The following is a 12,899-nucleotide window of genomic DNA, read 5'->3' as shown; positions in this document are numbered from 1 at the left end:
GTGTTAAGGGTCAGACAGGAGAGACGGTGGAAAAAGTATTTCAGGACAAATAGAGGCCTTTTAAAGCCAAAGAAAAGGAATGTGTTTAAACATAGTAAACAAATGGGAACTACTGGTGGCTTCTAAACAGGAAAATGGTATCACCAAAATAAATATTTAAGGTCATCCTCTCCAACCTTAAGGTTGGTACTCCTTCCTAGTTAACTAGACTTTACTTATGCCAGTGGTTTTCCGTTGTGTGGGGCCTTTGCACTGGGGTGTCTCCCCGGCATGGACCTCACCCACCCCTGACCTCCCTGTACTTGGCTCCTTCTCAGCATCCATGCCTCTGCCTCACTGAGCCTCCCCAACCACCTAGTTAAAGGAGTCACTTTTCACGCTACTTATGTATTTTGATTTCCAACAGTGCCTGTCACAGTCTGAAGTTCTTTTCTTCATTTTATTGCTGGTTTATAGCTTGTCTCCTCCCACTGTAAGCTCCACGTGAGAAGATACTTTATTAAAGACAAATGGAGTAGCACTGTGCCTATTAGAATAGCTGAAAAACAATAGGTACTCCATAACTGTTTAATAGCTTTACTGAGACCTATTTCCACACATTTCATGCCATGCCTTTCGCCAAAAGTATACTATTAAATGATTTTAGTAGAGTCAGTATTGTACAAAAATCACAATTAATTTTAGAACATTTTCATCACCGCCAAGGGCAATTGCATACCCCCTGTGTAGTCACTCCCCAGTCCCCCCAATCCTTCCAGTCCTAGGTGACCACTAATTTATTTTCTGTCTCCATAGATTTACCTAATCTGAACTTTTCACATAAACAGAATCAGACTATGTGGCCTTTTGGGACTGGCTTTCTTCCCTTAACATAGTGTTTTCAAGGTTCATCCTTACCGTGTGGATACCAATACTTCATTTTTATGGTGGAAAAATATGCCATTTCATGGGCATACGGTATTTTGTTTTATTTATTCATCAGTTGATGGACATTTGGGTTATTTCTACTTTTCGGCTCTTAGGAATAATGCTGCCATGAAATTTTGTAAGTTTGTGTATGAACAAATGTTTTCATTTCTCTTGGGTATATAGTTAGGAGTAGAACTGCTGAGTCATATGGTAACTATGTTTAACCTTTTGAGGAATTACCAGACTGTTTTCCAACAGTAGTTGCAGCACTTTAAATTTCCACTAGCAATATCTGAGGGTTCCAACACCTCCTCGGGAACACCTGCAATTATCTGTCGTTGTGATTACAGCAATCTCAGTGAGTGTAACCTAGTATCTCATTGTGGTTTTGATTTGCATTTCCCTGGTGAATAATGATTTTGAGTGTGCGCGCACACGCATCTCCAGAGAAATGTCTGTTCAGATCCTTTGTGCCCATTTTTAATTGTGTTGTTTTATTACTGAGTTTGGGAGTTTGTTATAAATTCTGCATGTGAGTTTCTCAATAGATATGACTTACAAATATTTTCTCCCCTTAGGGGGTTGCTTTTTCACTTTCTTGATGGTGTCCTTCAATAACAATTTTTTAAATAAACGATTAATAAAAACTAATCCTTTAAGACAGAGAAAACTTGGGACCAGCTCATAAGTATGTGGCAAATTAGTGGCAGGGCAAGACTTAGAGGAGAATTCAAGTTGCCTCTTTACAGCCTTGAGTTTTGTTTACTGGTTCTCAGCATTCTCCAACCAGCCCCAGGGCCATGACATCACCCTATGAGTCAAAGAATGTTGCATTTGGTAAAGTGGCTCATGAGCACTAACCAAATAGAGAGATGCCCCAGAGTTAAAAAAAAATAAAAGAAAATAAAGAAAGAAAAAAGGGCTTTGCTGGAAGCCAGTTGTAATAAATCCTAAGTGGCCTACAATTTAGTTTTCTCTTTAAAAACTTGGGAATTGATGAATGGGATACCACACTCACACAGAAAAAACAAACAAACCCGTATAAGTTCAATGCAACCAGAATAGGCACAGGATGAGCAAGCAGTAAACTTCTAAATTTACAGTTACAGATATTTGCTTACAAGATTAAAGGCCCTGGGATTGTCTCCCCTCCCTGCACTGCATTCAAACTAGTGAGCACTGCCCAATTTTATTTCGGTTGAGAAACTTCAACTAGTGAAAACAAGGTACAAGCCTGGGAACCGTGATATGGAGAGAACTGGTGTATTTTTACAGCTGTAAGAGCTTCTCAGAGTACAAAAATACAGGACCTTTAGTAATTATTGTCAAAATATCAGACCTCAAGTGCTTACTACAAATATACATATATGGTATGTATGTATGTGTATATATACACTGGGAAGGGAAGCAAGAAAGCACATGCTTTTAGTAAATCTTAACTAGTTTCAATGCTGGTATGGTATACACACTGCAATTTTCCCAGGACAGAATTAACCTTTTAGCTAATACACAGATTAAACTAGAAATTTAATGCTTCTTTTGTAATGCTAACCCCAAATCTGATTGACATACCAATGCAAACAAGATTAATCCAATAGTATATAGAAAAATCTAAATATTAGATAGAAATCTATGAATAATTTCAAAAATAAATTTTAAATATTTCTATATTTCCAAAAGGCAATAATGTTTAGATTAAGAATACACAGAAGGCATGTTCAGAACAGTTTTATTGTACCCTATAAAATAATGTATTTAAGGCTAGAATAACATGTGCATAAATTATAGGTATAATGGTTTTTTATAATGAAAGTAGGACACACGACAGCTTAAGGCAGAAGCAGGCATAAAATGTGGTATAGTATCTACTATTTTAAAATCATTATTTAAGTTATTTTTTCTGGTTTCACCTTCTCTGTTTATTCTCTTCCCTCTGTGTTCAGTGCTCAATGCAATCTTCAGTTTTAAATCAAATACAGGAGGGCACATTTGGGAGTTGAAAGCAATCACCCATGCATCTGTCTTCATCCCTTAAGTTGACGCAGGATCTGCAGTGCAAATAATGGCACACAGATGTGTAAAGTAGAGATAATAGCTAAATTTTTCCAAGGAGAATTGAAGTATGGACCAAACTTCATGTTTACCTGCCTAGCAGATATACCAGCACAAATTACCTGAAATGCTCATCTTATCCAAACTGATAACCCTTTCAATATCCCAGCCTCACAGCTCAAGTTTCTCTACTCTGTCCAACACAGTGGCCTTCACTTGTTCCCTCTCTGGTCAGCCCACCAGCATGTCCACATCTTGGACCTATCATTATGTAGAAGAGCTCTAACTTAGAGCCAAAAAATAATAGTAATAATACCCTCTGGGGCGGCTCCTCCCATCCTTCCGCTGCTTCTACTCTTGTCAAACTGGCCCTCCATTTTTATTTTGAACTTACAGCTCAAACACCCATGCTATGCCTTTGGCCCAACAGTCCTATTTTGTCCCCACCACCTTCCTTAAAACCTGGACACTGTTGTCTATCATTTCAAGGGTGTTACCCCTTGTGTTCAAAAACCATTCATTGCCCACCCCTCATCCCCAGCTTCCCACAGTTTTTCCTTCTCTCTCCCCCTGGTAAATTCTAACCCCATTTTTTGTCCTTTTCCAATCTCAGGTTCCTGAGCATTAGTGACAAAAGCACAAAATAATACAGACTGGTTCATTTTTTCACACCCATTCATGTCACCACTACTTACTGAGCGATGACTAAGTGCCAGCCAACTCTTGAACAACACAGGGGTTGAGGTGCCAACTCCCTGCAAGGTGGAAAATCCAGATGTAACTTTTGACTCCCCCAAAACTTTACTAATAACCTGCTGTTGACTGGAAGCCTTACCAATAACAGTACATTAACACATATTTTGTATATTATATGTATTATATACTATATCCTTACAATAAAGTTAGAGAAAAGAAAATGTTATTAAGAAAATCATAAAGAGGAGAAAATACAATTACAGTTCTGTATTTATTGAAAATCTGCATATAAACAGACCTGTGCAGTTCAAACCCGTGTTTTTCAAGGGTCCACAATAAAAGCAAGACATCTCATTGCCTCTTGGCAATTCTTTTCAGAGTCATTGATCATAGACTCTTATCAGAATTTCCTAAATATGTCCCAAAACACTGGTGCACCCAGACACCATTTTCACCCAGCTGCCCCTTCCCCTGGCAGGTGGCCTTCACCTCTGAGTGACTGAGACGGAGGCCATTCTACACATGTGCTCTCTTCCTTGCCTCCCCAACTTGAACTCCCCTGAATTTCCACTCAGCCTTCATTCCTCTGTAGTCTCAAGACAAGGCACCAAAGTTTCCTTCCTTTCCAAACCTAATCCTCTCTTCATAAGCCCTTGATGCTTCCTGTCCCAAGTGCCCACTGTGCATCTTCCATGCCACACACCATGCTAGGTGCTGGGGACACAAATGGAAAATGTACTTCCACCCAGTGGAAAGACAGGTGTGCAATTGCTCACATTCACACACATAAACATACATTAGGGTGACCGTATCATTTCTCTTCGAAACTCAGACATGTTTGTAATTAAAAGGGGATGTAAAACAATACTTAATGGAGTGAACTGATTTACTACAGGCATAAACCAGACTACCCCTGGAAAAATATGATGTATGGTCACACTACTACCAATATAATCTGGTGCTTTCAATTATGAAGCCATTAAAATTGGTCTAGAATTATTAGTAACATTGGAAAAGATTCATGATATAATGTTAAGTGAAAACAAGAGGATGCAAACAATATATAGAAACTGAGTATGACTTAGTTTAAAAAAATTCAACAAAATAACAATAATGGACATTTATTAAGCATGTGGTATATCTCAGGCACTATTCTAACTAGTTTTAACTAATCCTCAGAGCAATCCTATGAGGGAAATACTATTAGATCTTTTTCACGTGTGAAGAAACTGAGGCACAGAGAGCTTCAAACACATGCCTAGGTTGTTGCCTACTTCTTAGGGCCCTTCAATGTAACTCTTTATCCTACTCATGTTATTGAAACTACCTGGCCCAGGCATTTAAAGCCTTATATACTCTGATTGGTAGTGAAGTTTTTTCTCATCCCACATCTACTTTCCCTTTTTCCAGTAACTACATCCCCTTCTCTGGGGAACTGCCCCACCCCAGTTGCTGGGTTGCCCATCAATGGCCAGCATGACTTTTTTCAGGGGTGGAAATGTGATCCAGCTGATTATCCAATGTGCTTTTGCTCCCCTGGACAAAGTGATTGGCCCATAAGGTGGGATATGACCCAATCAGGAAGAACTGGAGTCTTTTTAGCAGTAAATTTCAATACTGGGTAACAAGGGTTGTAAGCACTGCATGAGCTTTGCTACCTTGTGGAAAGGGCCTGGGAATTAGTTGACACAGGGAACTTGGAGAAATCCTTGACATTAGGCTACCTCTTGCCTTTCAGCTGGACAGACCCACAATCACTTCTCTGAAATTCTGGGATCTAGATGTGTCTCAGAATTCAGAATTCTCCAGATGAGAAAAGTACAGTGCGGAACATCCTGGAGTGTGTTCTACATACCTCTACCTGGATCAAGGACAATATCCTCGTAATCCAATACATTAACATAATTCTGCAACAAAACAATGTCAGCTTAGGTCAGGATAGGTTTTGCCACAAAGAAAGTACAGATCAGGTAAAGTCTGGTAGCAAAAAGGGTTCAGCTTCTGTTTTCAGAACTGCACGTCAAGTTACACAGGTCTGTTTAAACCAACAGACTGCCTGCTTCCTTGTCTGCTTGCTTATTAGTTTTATGGAAGCAGTATGAGTTGGGTTTTCACCACTTGAATTCACAAGAGCCCTACCTGTGTTCCTTCTGGACCTACCTATTTTTTCAGTTTTATTTCCTACCAGTCTTCCATACATATTCACAACTGAGTCCAATTTAAAATATTATGTTTTGATTCTTTAAATAAAGAAGTCTTGCAACCTCCATATTGTAGACCTTATAAGCCAAGGCTGTCCAACCAGGAGATGGGTAGCCTTAGCTGTTGATTATCTGATCACTTCCCCCCAGCCCCACACATCTCTCCATGGCTCCTAGGGAGAAAGTGTGACTATCATTATCCTCCAGAGGAAGAATCAGTGCAACACGGACTCCTCCCACTTTCAGCCCCTACGAGAGCCCCTGGGGCAATCACAGAAATCTGGGAAATCACCGGTTGCTCCCTATTAACCACAGCATTCTATTGTTTTTTTCCTCTGAGCACCCTTGCATGTCCTTGGGCCCTGAGAGATCCTCATTTTATTTATTATTCACATTCATTCTTAGGGCACTTGATTTCACAGCAACCCTGTGAGGTTAATGGAGAAGGTATTAGGGTCCTCTATTTGCAGAACAAGGCACTGAGGGTCAGGCTGGTGAATGAATGAAAAAAACCTGCAGTTTCACTCAAACCTTCTGACTCCTAGACCTGCTCTTTCTGGTCTCATTTTCCTCCCAGGATTAACCCAAACCCAAGTTGATTGGCATTGACAGCTACTTCTTGGTACCCTTAGATGAAGAGAGATAATCTGTTGAAACTAGTGAAAATACTGCATGAGTACTTTCACTCTAAATTATGTGCACATTTTAAAAATAAAAATTAACAGACATACACATATATACCGGTATCTCTTCTAGCATGCATGAATGCCTATAAGCATTCGTTTTGACCAGCCAGGAAGCCAAAGTCGGCCTCTTTGTCACTGCATCCAACCTGAATGAGCCAAGTGATAAAGTCCCAAGGCACAGAGAATGCCTGGAGATGCTTTAGCCTTGGGGAAAACCCAGACACTGCTTCACATTTCAACTAACAACGTGAATACCACTCCCCGCCCAGGGGATGTTTCTGCGTCAGGACTCCCTCCCTTGCTAACCAGAGTCAGACATCGCTGGCCATTCTCCCAGCACACTGCCCTGCTTCTCTGGCTGACCTTTAAGGTTAGGATCTCTGGATATAAGTTCAAGAAAGATAGAGATAAGGCAAATTCAGCTGCCTTTGGGCTCACAAAAATGCAATTTTTCATTTCAAATAGACCCCGAAAATCCCAATGGCCACATATAAGCCATTCCTTGCCTATGAGGTTAATGCAACAGACCCACCATCATCAAGCCAAGTACTATGAACTGCTTTTTCCAGTAAAGGTTCCCTGCCCGTGAGAACTATGCATGTCAGAGTGGCTAGCAGAGGTCAGGGCCAAGGTTCTTGGGTGCAAGGAGTAGCCCTATGCAAAGCCAGATGTATCTCACATAGGCATCAACCCTGGGACTCCCACATCCATTTATTTTTCTATTTACAAAATGCCTAAGTATTTAACTAGGGGAGCATAGACCACTCTCATTCAACCCATCAGACTAGCCACATCTCCTAATTCCAGTGCTATCCCTGGGCACCCAGAACTCACTTACCACTGTTTATCAACAAACATTTCAATTGTCCCGGGTCAAAATTCATCAACCTTCGGGATATTGCTGAACAAGGTTCTTCCTGCTCAAGATCTTTGGAAAATGTTGCTTTTAACTTTCCTAATATGAAATGATATTCAAAATTATGTAAAATATAAAGTCAAATATGCTCGAATATAATGCACCAAATGAGATGCTTTATGAAACAATCAGTCTTCAGATATTTTCTCCCCTTTCTTCCAACTCCAGCAAGCTTATCCTTTAATATTTAATGGACTACAAGGATCAACCAGGGAGGAGGGCACTGCCATGGAAAACAGTCAGAATTGTTTAGAAGTCAACAGAAAACTATTTTTAAATGATTTTAAATTGTTGGTTGAAATGGAAAACTATTTTCCATACCTACAAAGCTCTGCTTTATCACTTTATGCTCTGCCATTAAAAATTTATTTTCCTGATCTTCAAATTCCGCATCTCCCATTTTAAACAGTCTTCCTTACTATCTAAATAAAGTTTGAATCTCACTTATTTCAGATTCAACAGTCTTTTCACTGCAAGCCTAACTATGTGCTGAGCAATGCATAGTCAACTCACTCTATTATCTAGAGATTTATCATTTTCCAGATGAAGGAACAGGGGCTCCATTAAGTTCAGTGACTTTCCTGCTTTCAAAGACCTTGCAAGTGGCATCTCTGGAGTTTTCAAGTCTATGCTTTCAGTGGGAACACCAGATAACAGTTTTCCCCAGAATTGCTTGCACCTGGCTTTACCCTTCTGCAATCTTGCTCAAGATACATTACATGGTCTGTGAAGGAGTTTTCGCTACTGGTAATCTCAACTTGGAATCAGGATTTTAAGCAAGTCACAAAAGGATAAATACAATACAGCTGTGGCACATTGCAAACAACCTTCATAGGAAACCTTATCCCTGGGTTCAAATAATCAGAAATTAATCACTCCTAGTTATAATCTAATAAAACATAAACTATCAATAGTTTCTACTTAAAACTAATCTACAACTTAGTCCAAACAGAGGTTCACAATTAACATTATGTCAGGTCTTACTGCTTGATGTCATTGCTATCCTGTCACCACCACACTGTTAGCTCAAAGGGTCAGAGCACACAATTGGTGAGGGAGAACTAAGGCCTCTTCTTCAGTCCCTGTGCATGCTGACAGACAGGCACACCTACCCTCAGACAGCCTGGTGGGGGCCAGTCATCCTAGATCCTAAAAGGCCTTAGAGACAGAGCTTGTAGGGAAAGAAAATCAGGGCATTCTTCAGCTGACACTAATACCAAGCAAATTATGACATATGTGGACATAAGGACAGCTGCTGCTAATAATTACAGCACCATTTCAGAATTTTGAATTCAAATTTGATTCACAAAATCTTAACATTATGTGAAGACCAGCCAATACATAATGCTATCTCTATAACCAAAAGCAAGAAAACCCTCACGATTATTCCCTTCCAGGAAGCCAAGCACACCCTTTCTACCTATTTGTTGGCTTGCTTGCTTGCTCTTGTGTTATTCTGCACATGCCTATTCTTGTCTATAGAACTCTCCAGGCCAGAAATTTTATCTTTGGTGACTTTTAAATGCTAAGATGCTATACAAAATATTACACTGAAATGCTGACAGTCAAAACTGTACCTTTCCTTTGGTGAAAATGCTCTACTTCAGTCACCTAAAATATTATACTGAAGCTATCAAAAATGCCACCATGATATTAAATAGCTTCAGAAACCATACAGGTCTCAATTCCCTTTTGTGACACATAAGATGGGGCCCCAAGCCCAAAAGGGTAATAACAGGAGAGACATTTGCAAATTAGTTATTGCCTTGAATTGAACTACAGCTGGTTTATTGATGGAAAGAAAGAATAGCAAAAGGATGTCTAAAGTGTTAAAAGGTCAGAGCAGTAAAGGATAAATAAATACATTTGGCCCTTACAGTGCAATGATATTGCATGTGTGAACTCAATTTGCCACCCCAAAGACTTAGCACAGGGTTACTCTCCTTTGATCTACAGAGGAAATGCTTTCCACTGTAAGAACAGCTGATCTTTTCACACTGGTTATGGCATCCATTCAGGGGGTCCTCTGGAACCTCTATAAGCACTAAATTTCCTCATTGGCATTGTAAAAACCACAATAAATAGTGTTTGGTGTTATTTGGATGTAAACTTTATTTGTATTACTTTTTCGATGAAAAGCCATGGATCTCCATTGGAGGGCCCTGTGTAAAAAGCCGAGCCAATTGGCAAGACACTGACTGCAACATTAGCTTGTTCTAAAGTGGGTTAGGTACGAGTGTGCTCTCTGGCTCTGCCAGGTTCTGCAGTATCTAATCTGTTTAATAAGTTCATTAAGACACAGGTGTTTCTGCTCCAAGTCCTGAAGCTTCTGAGATTCAAGGAGTCCAGTCTGTTTGAACTAAGTCTCCATGCATTAAGATTGTATGTTTGTTTCTAGTCTACTGAGCCACTAAATCAAAATTCAGGGAAATGGGAGTTTACTGTCTTCCTCCTTCCCCCCATGGGGTGGATGGATTCCCTATAAGAAAGGATCCATGAATGCATAGGCCTGGATGGGGAGTCCTAACAGAAGGAGTATATGTTCAAGAACTTACACTTCTAAATAAGCCTGGTATATGGGAAATGTTCAGTATTAGCTGAATCTGAGAGAAGCCACTCTGAAAAGTTTATTAACAGACCTACTTTCACTGTTAGCCTTCCCAATTACTTTCCGGGATCACATGCAGCACCCAACTTTAAAAGTTCAGGTAAAAAGATTTGAACAGGCCCAGTGTTTTCTCCCAGAGAAAGCAGCAGCCAGTAGAATCCTAACAAGCCATTGGAATGGACCTCTCCTGAAGACGACAGGCACGAAGGCAACAAAACCTGGCTGGTTCCCTTCCTGCCCTCCAGGTTTGTGTGGGGGTGCGGGTGGGGGATGTGGGAGCTACAGACCGTACACTTGCCCAGGTATCAGCCCTCCACAGCACCAGCTTCTCTGGAACATGTTCTCCGACTGGACCCGCAAAGCGCAAGACCTCACACGCCCCAGCTCCTCCGAACCCCGCAGCGCTCCCTAGCTCCTGCTAAACGCGGCGACAACAGCTCTGCCTCTCTCTCGTGCCGTGTCCTCCAAGCAGCTGAGGGTCCTTTCGGTCCAGGGCTTGCCTTCCTGGACGTGGAGCGCAATGGCATCAGAAACTGTGCTCTCTTGCTCCAGCTGGCACCACCCTCTGCCCTGGGCGCGAAGGGCGCGTGCATCCCCAGCAGTCCCGGGAGCGGGTCCCATCACCCTCGCCTTCCACCCCCAGCAGAGTCTCGCCAGTGTCTGGCCCGGCCGGGAGAATCGAGGGACAGGATGTATGGTAGGGGGCACTTTCTGGGACCCACGTACACAGCCCTCTCCACGCCATTTCTTGCAGGAAAAAGAGTGAGGAGGCCACTCTTAGCCCGGAGGTACCTCCAGATCTTGCGCTTCCAATCAGCGCCGTAACACTACTCAACTCACTGTCCCCTCAGCGGGCAGCTTGGAGGAAAGCCCGCAAGCTACACCTCACAAAAACCCCGCCGCCCTGCAGCCCACCCAACTCTCGCCCCACAGCGCCGCCTCCATCCAGGCCCAGCACGTCCCTCCCCGGGGGAAGGCTTGCCTCCTTCCCCAGAGCACCACCAGGTCAGCGGGTCTTGAAAGTTTCCTGTCTCCCCATCCAGGAACCCCTCACCCCCACCCCACAGGGATACCACGCGAGAAGCGAGGAAGCCTGGAGGTCTCCCCCAGAATCTGCGCTCAGAACAGGTCCGGCCCCCTCTTCCCTCTCTCCGCCTTCTTCCTCCCTTTCAGCTCGGGTCCCCACGCCTCCTGAGTCTCCAGAGACCAGCTGTTCTCTCGCCCAAGAAGAGCAAACTACTTTCTGGGCTAAATTCACAACTGAGCTGGAAAGGCTTTCCCTTCCTCGCGTTCTCAGAAACCTTAAGCCGGCACCAGGGTCGCGCTCACCTCGCACCCCCCACTCGCCCCCGCCCAAAGACTAGGGATTGTGGTGCTCCCAGACTTTCGATGCCAAAAGGTCCGATCGGATTTGAAACCACCACGGGGATATGCACACACCGGATTTTTCCCAGACACCCTACCTGTCCCTAGTGGCTTGCAAAAAAAAAAAAAAAAAAAAAAGACAAGTAAACAAAACACAACCCCCAGCTACAGGGGGCGTGGAGGAAGGGTATGTGTGTGTGTGAGAGAGAGAATCGCTCCAGAGTTATAGGACAACACATCTGGAAGAGGGGGAGGGGTAACTGACAAGGAGGGGACAAGAAGCGCGAGGTGGTGGGGGACTCCCCACACCCCGGCAGCTTCAGGGCCGAGTGCCGGGCCAGCCTGCCGTTACCTGTCCTATGTTGATGAATCCGTACTTGCTGGCGATGCGGTTGGCCTCCGGGAAGCCGCCGGCGATTTTGACTGCCCAGTGGTTGGTGTAGACGCGCGTCCGGCAAACGGGGAGGAGGCAGCCCCCGAGCAGCGCCAGCACGCACAGCAGGTCCAGCCGTCCCGGGCAGCAGCGGCTCCCCCAGCCCATGGCCCCAGCGCTTCGCTGCCTCCCTTGCTCGCTGGCTCGCTCCGCGCACTAAACGGCGCGCACAACTAACTTCTCCGGCCTGCGCCGCCCAGGCGCGCAGCCCCCGGCCGCCGCGGCTCGCAGCCCTGGGTGATCAGCAGGAGGGGGCGAGCCCCGGCGGGGAGCAGAGCAGCGACCCCCGCGCCAGCTCCTAGACCATCCCTAGGACTGCGGGGACCCGGTTTCCCTGCTCTCCGGCCCGCAAGGCGGTCAGCGGGCGCTCCCCAGCTCGGGTGCAAGAGGCTGCTGAGTGGGGCCGGCGCCCTCCCGCAGTTAGGTCTCGCCCTGCTCAACTCCTGGACTCTCCGCCTCGCCCTCGCTCCTCCCTGGGCCGCGGAGCGCGGCGGAGGCGGCGGTGCAGGCAGCGGCCGGGCGCCCCCTCTGCTGGCTCGGGTTTCAAGCGCCCGCTAGCTGGCTCCCCTCGCTCCCTCGGGCTCAGAGCAGCGCGTGGGGAGTGTGAGTGGCAATGGCAGCAGCGCCTGCTCTGCATAAATGACTCCCCCCACCCCCTTAACACCCCTCCTTTCCACATCCCCCTCCTCCTCTCCCTCCTCCGCCCGCCCGAAAGCGGCCGCAGCCAAGCGCCAACCAGGTCCTAGTGCCGCCGGGTTCTCCGGACTGCAACCTCCAGGGTCCCGGGCAGCAAAAGCGAGTCTTTCCAAAGATCTAGGAGTAGATATCAGGCGTCGGGGTTTCACCCAGTTCTCTCCCCGCCCTCCTGGAGTTTGATTAATTTACCTCCGCTTCCCGAAAGACTAGAGAGATTTGCCCGCTCGTTCGAGTCAAGCGCCCCGAAGATTCATTCATCTTAGCTCTGAACCTCCTTAAACAACTATGTATTAAAGGTCACATGCGTGTCAATTGCCGAAGAAATAACTAGAGATTA

General features: G+C 44.6%; 1 protein-coding gene across 6 annotated transcripts in view; it reads right to left on the bottom strand.

Moving 5' to 3' along the window:
- PCSK5 (proprotein convertase subtilisin/kexin type 5) overlaps window positions 1-12,485 on the bottom strand; it is a 433,086-nt gene extending 420,601 nt beyond the window's left edge. For 3 of the 6 annotated variants that reach the window (XM_017664305.3, XM_017664306.3, XM_036991294.2), the window contains exon 1: window positions 11,786-12,485. In XM_017664305.3, the coding sequence (XP_017519794.3) occupies window positions 11,786-11,974 (189 nt within the window). In that variant the 5' untranslated portion in view covers window positions 11,975-12,485. The remainder of the gene's footprint in view (window positions 1-11,785) is intronic. The other 3 variants (XM_073228664.1, XM_017664303.3, XM_073228663.1) reach the window with 3 other exon arrangements.
- Between the last annotated feature and the right edge of the window lie 414 nt (window positions 12,486-12,899).

Source organism: Manis javanica, chromosome 2 (assembly GCF_040802235.1).
Source record: "Manis javanica isolate MJ-LG chromosome 2, MJ_LKY, whole genome shotgun sequence".
NCBI lineage: Eukaryota > Metazoa > Chordata > Mammalia > Pholidota > Manidae > Manis > Manis javanica.
This window is presented reverse-complemented; position numbering and strand designations above follow the sequence as displayed.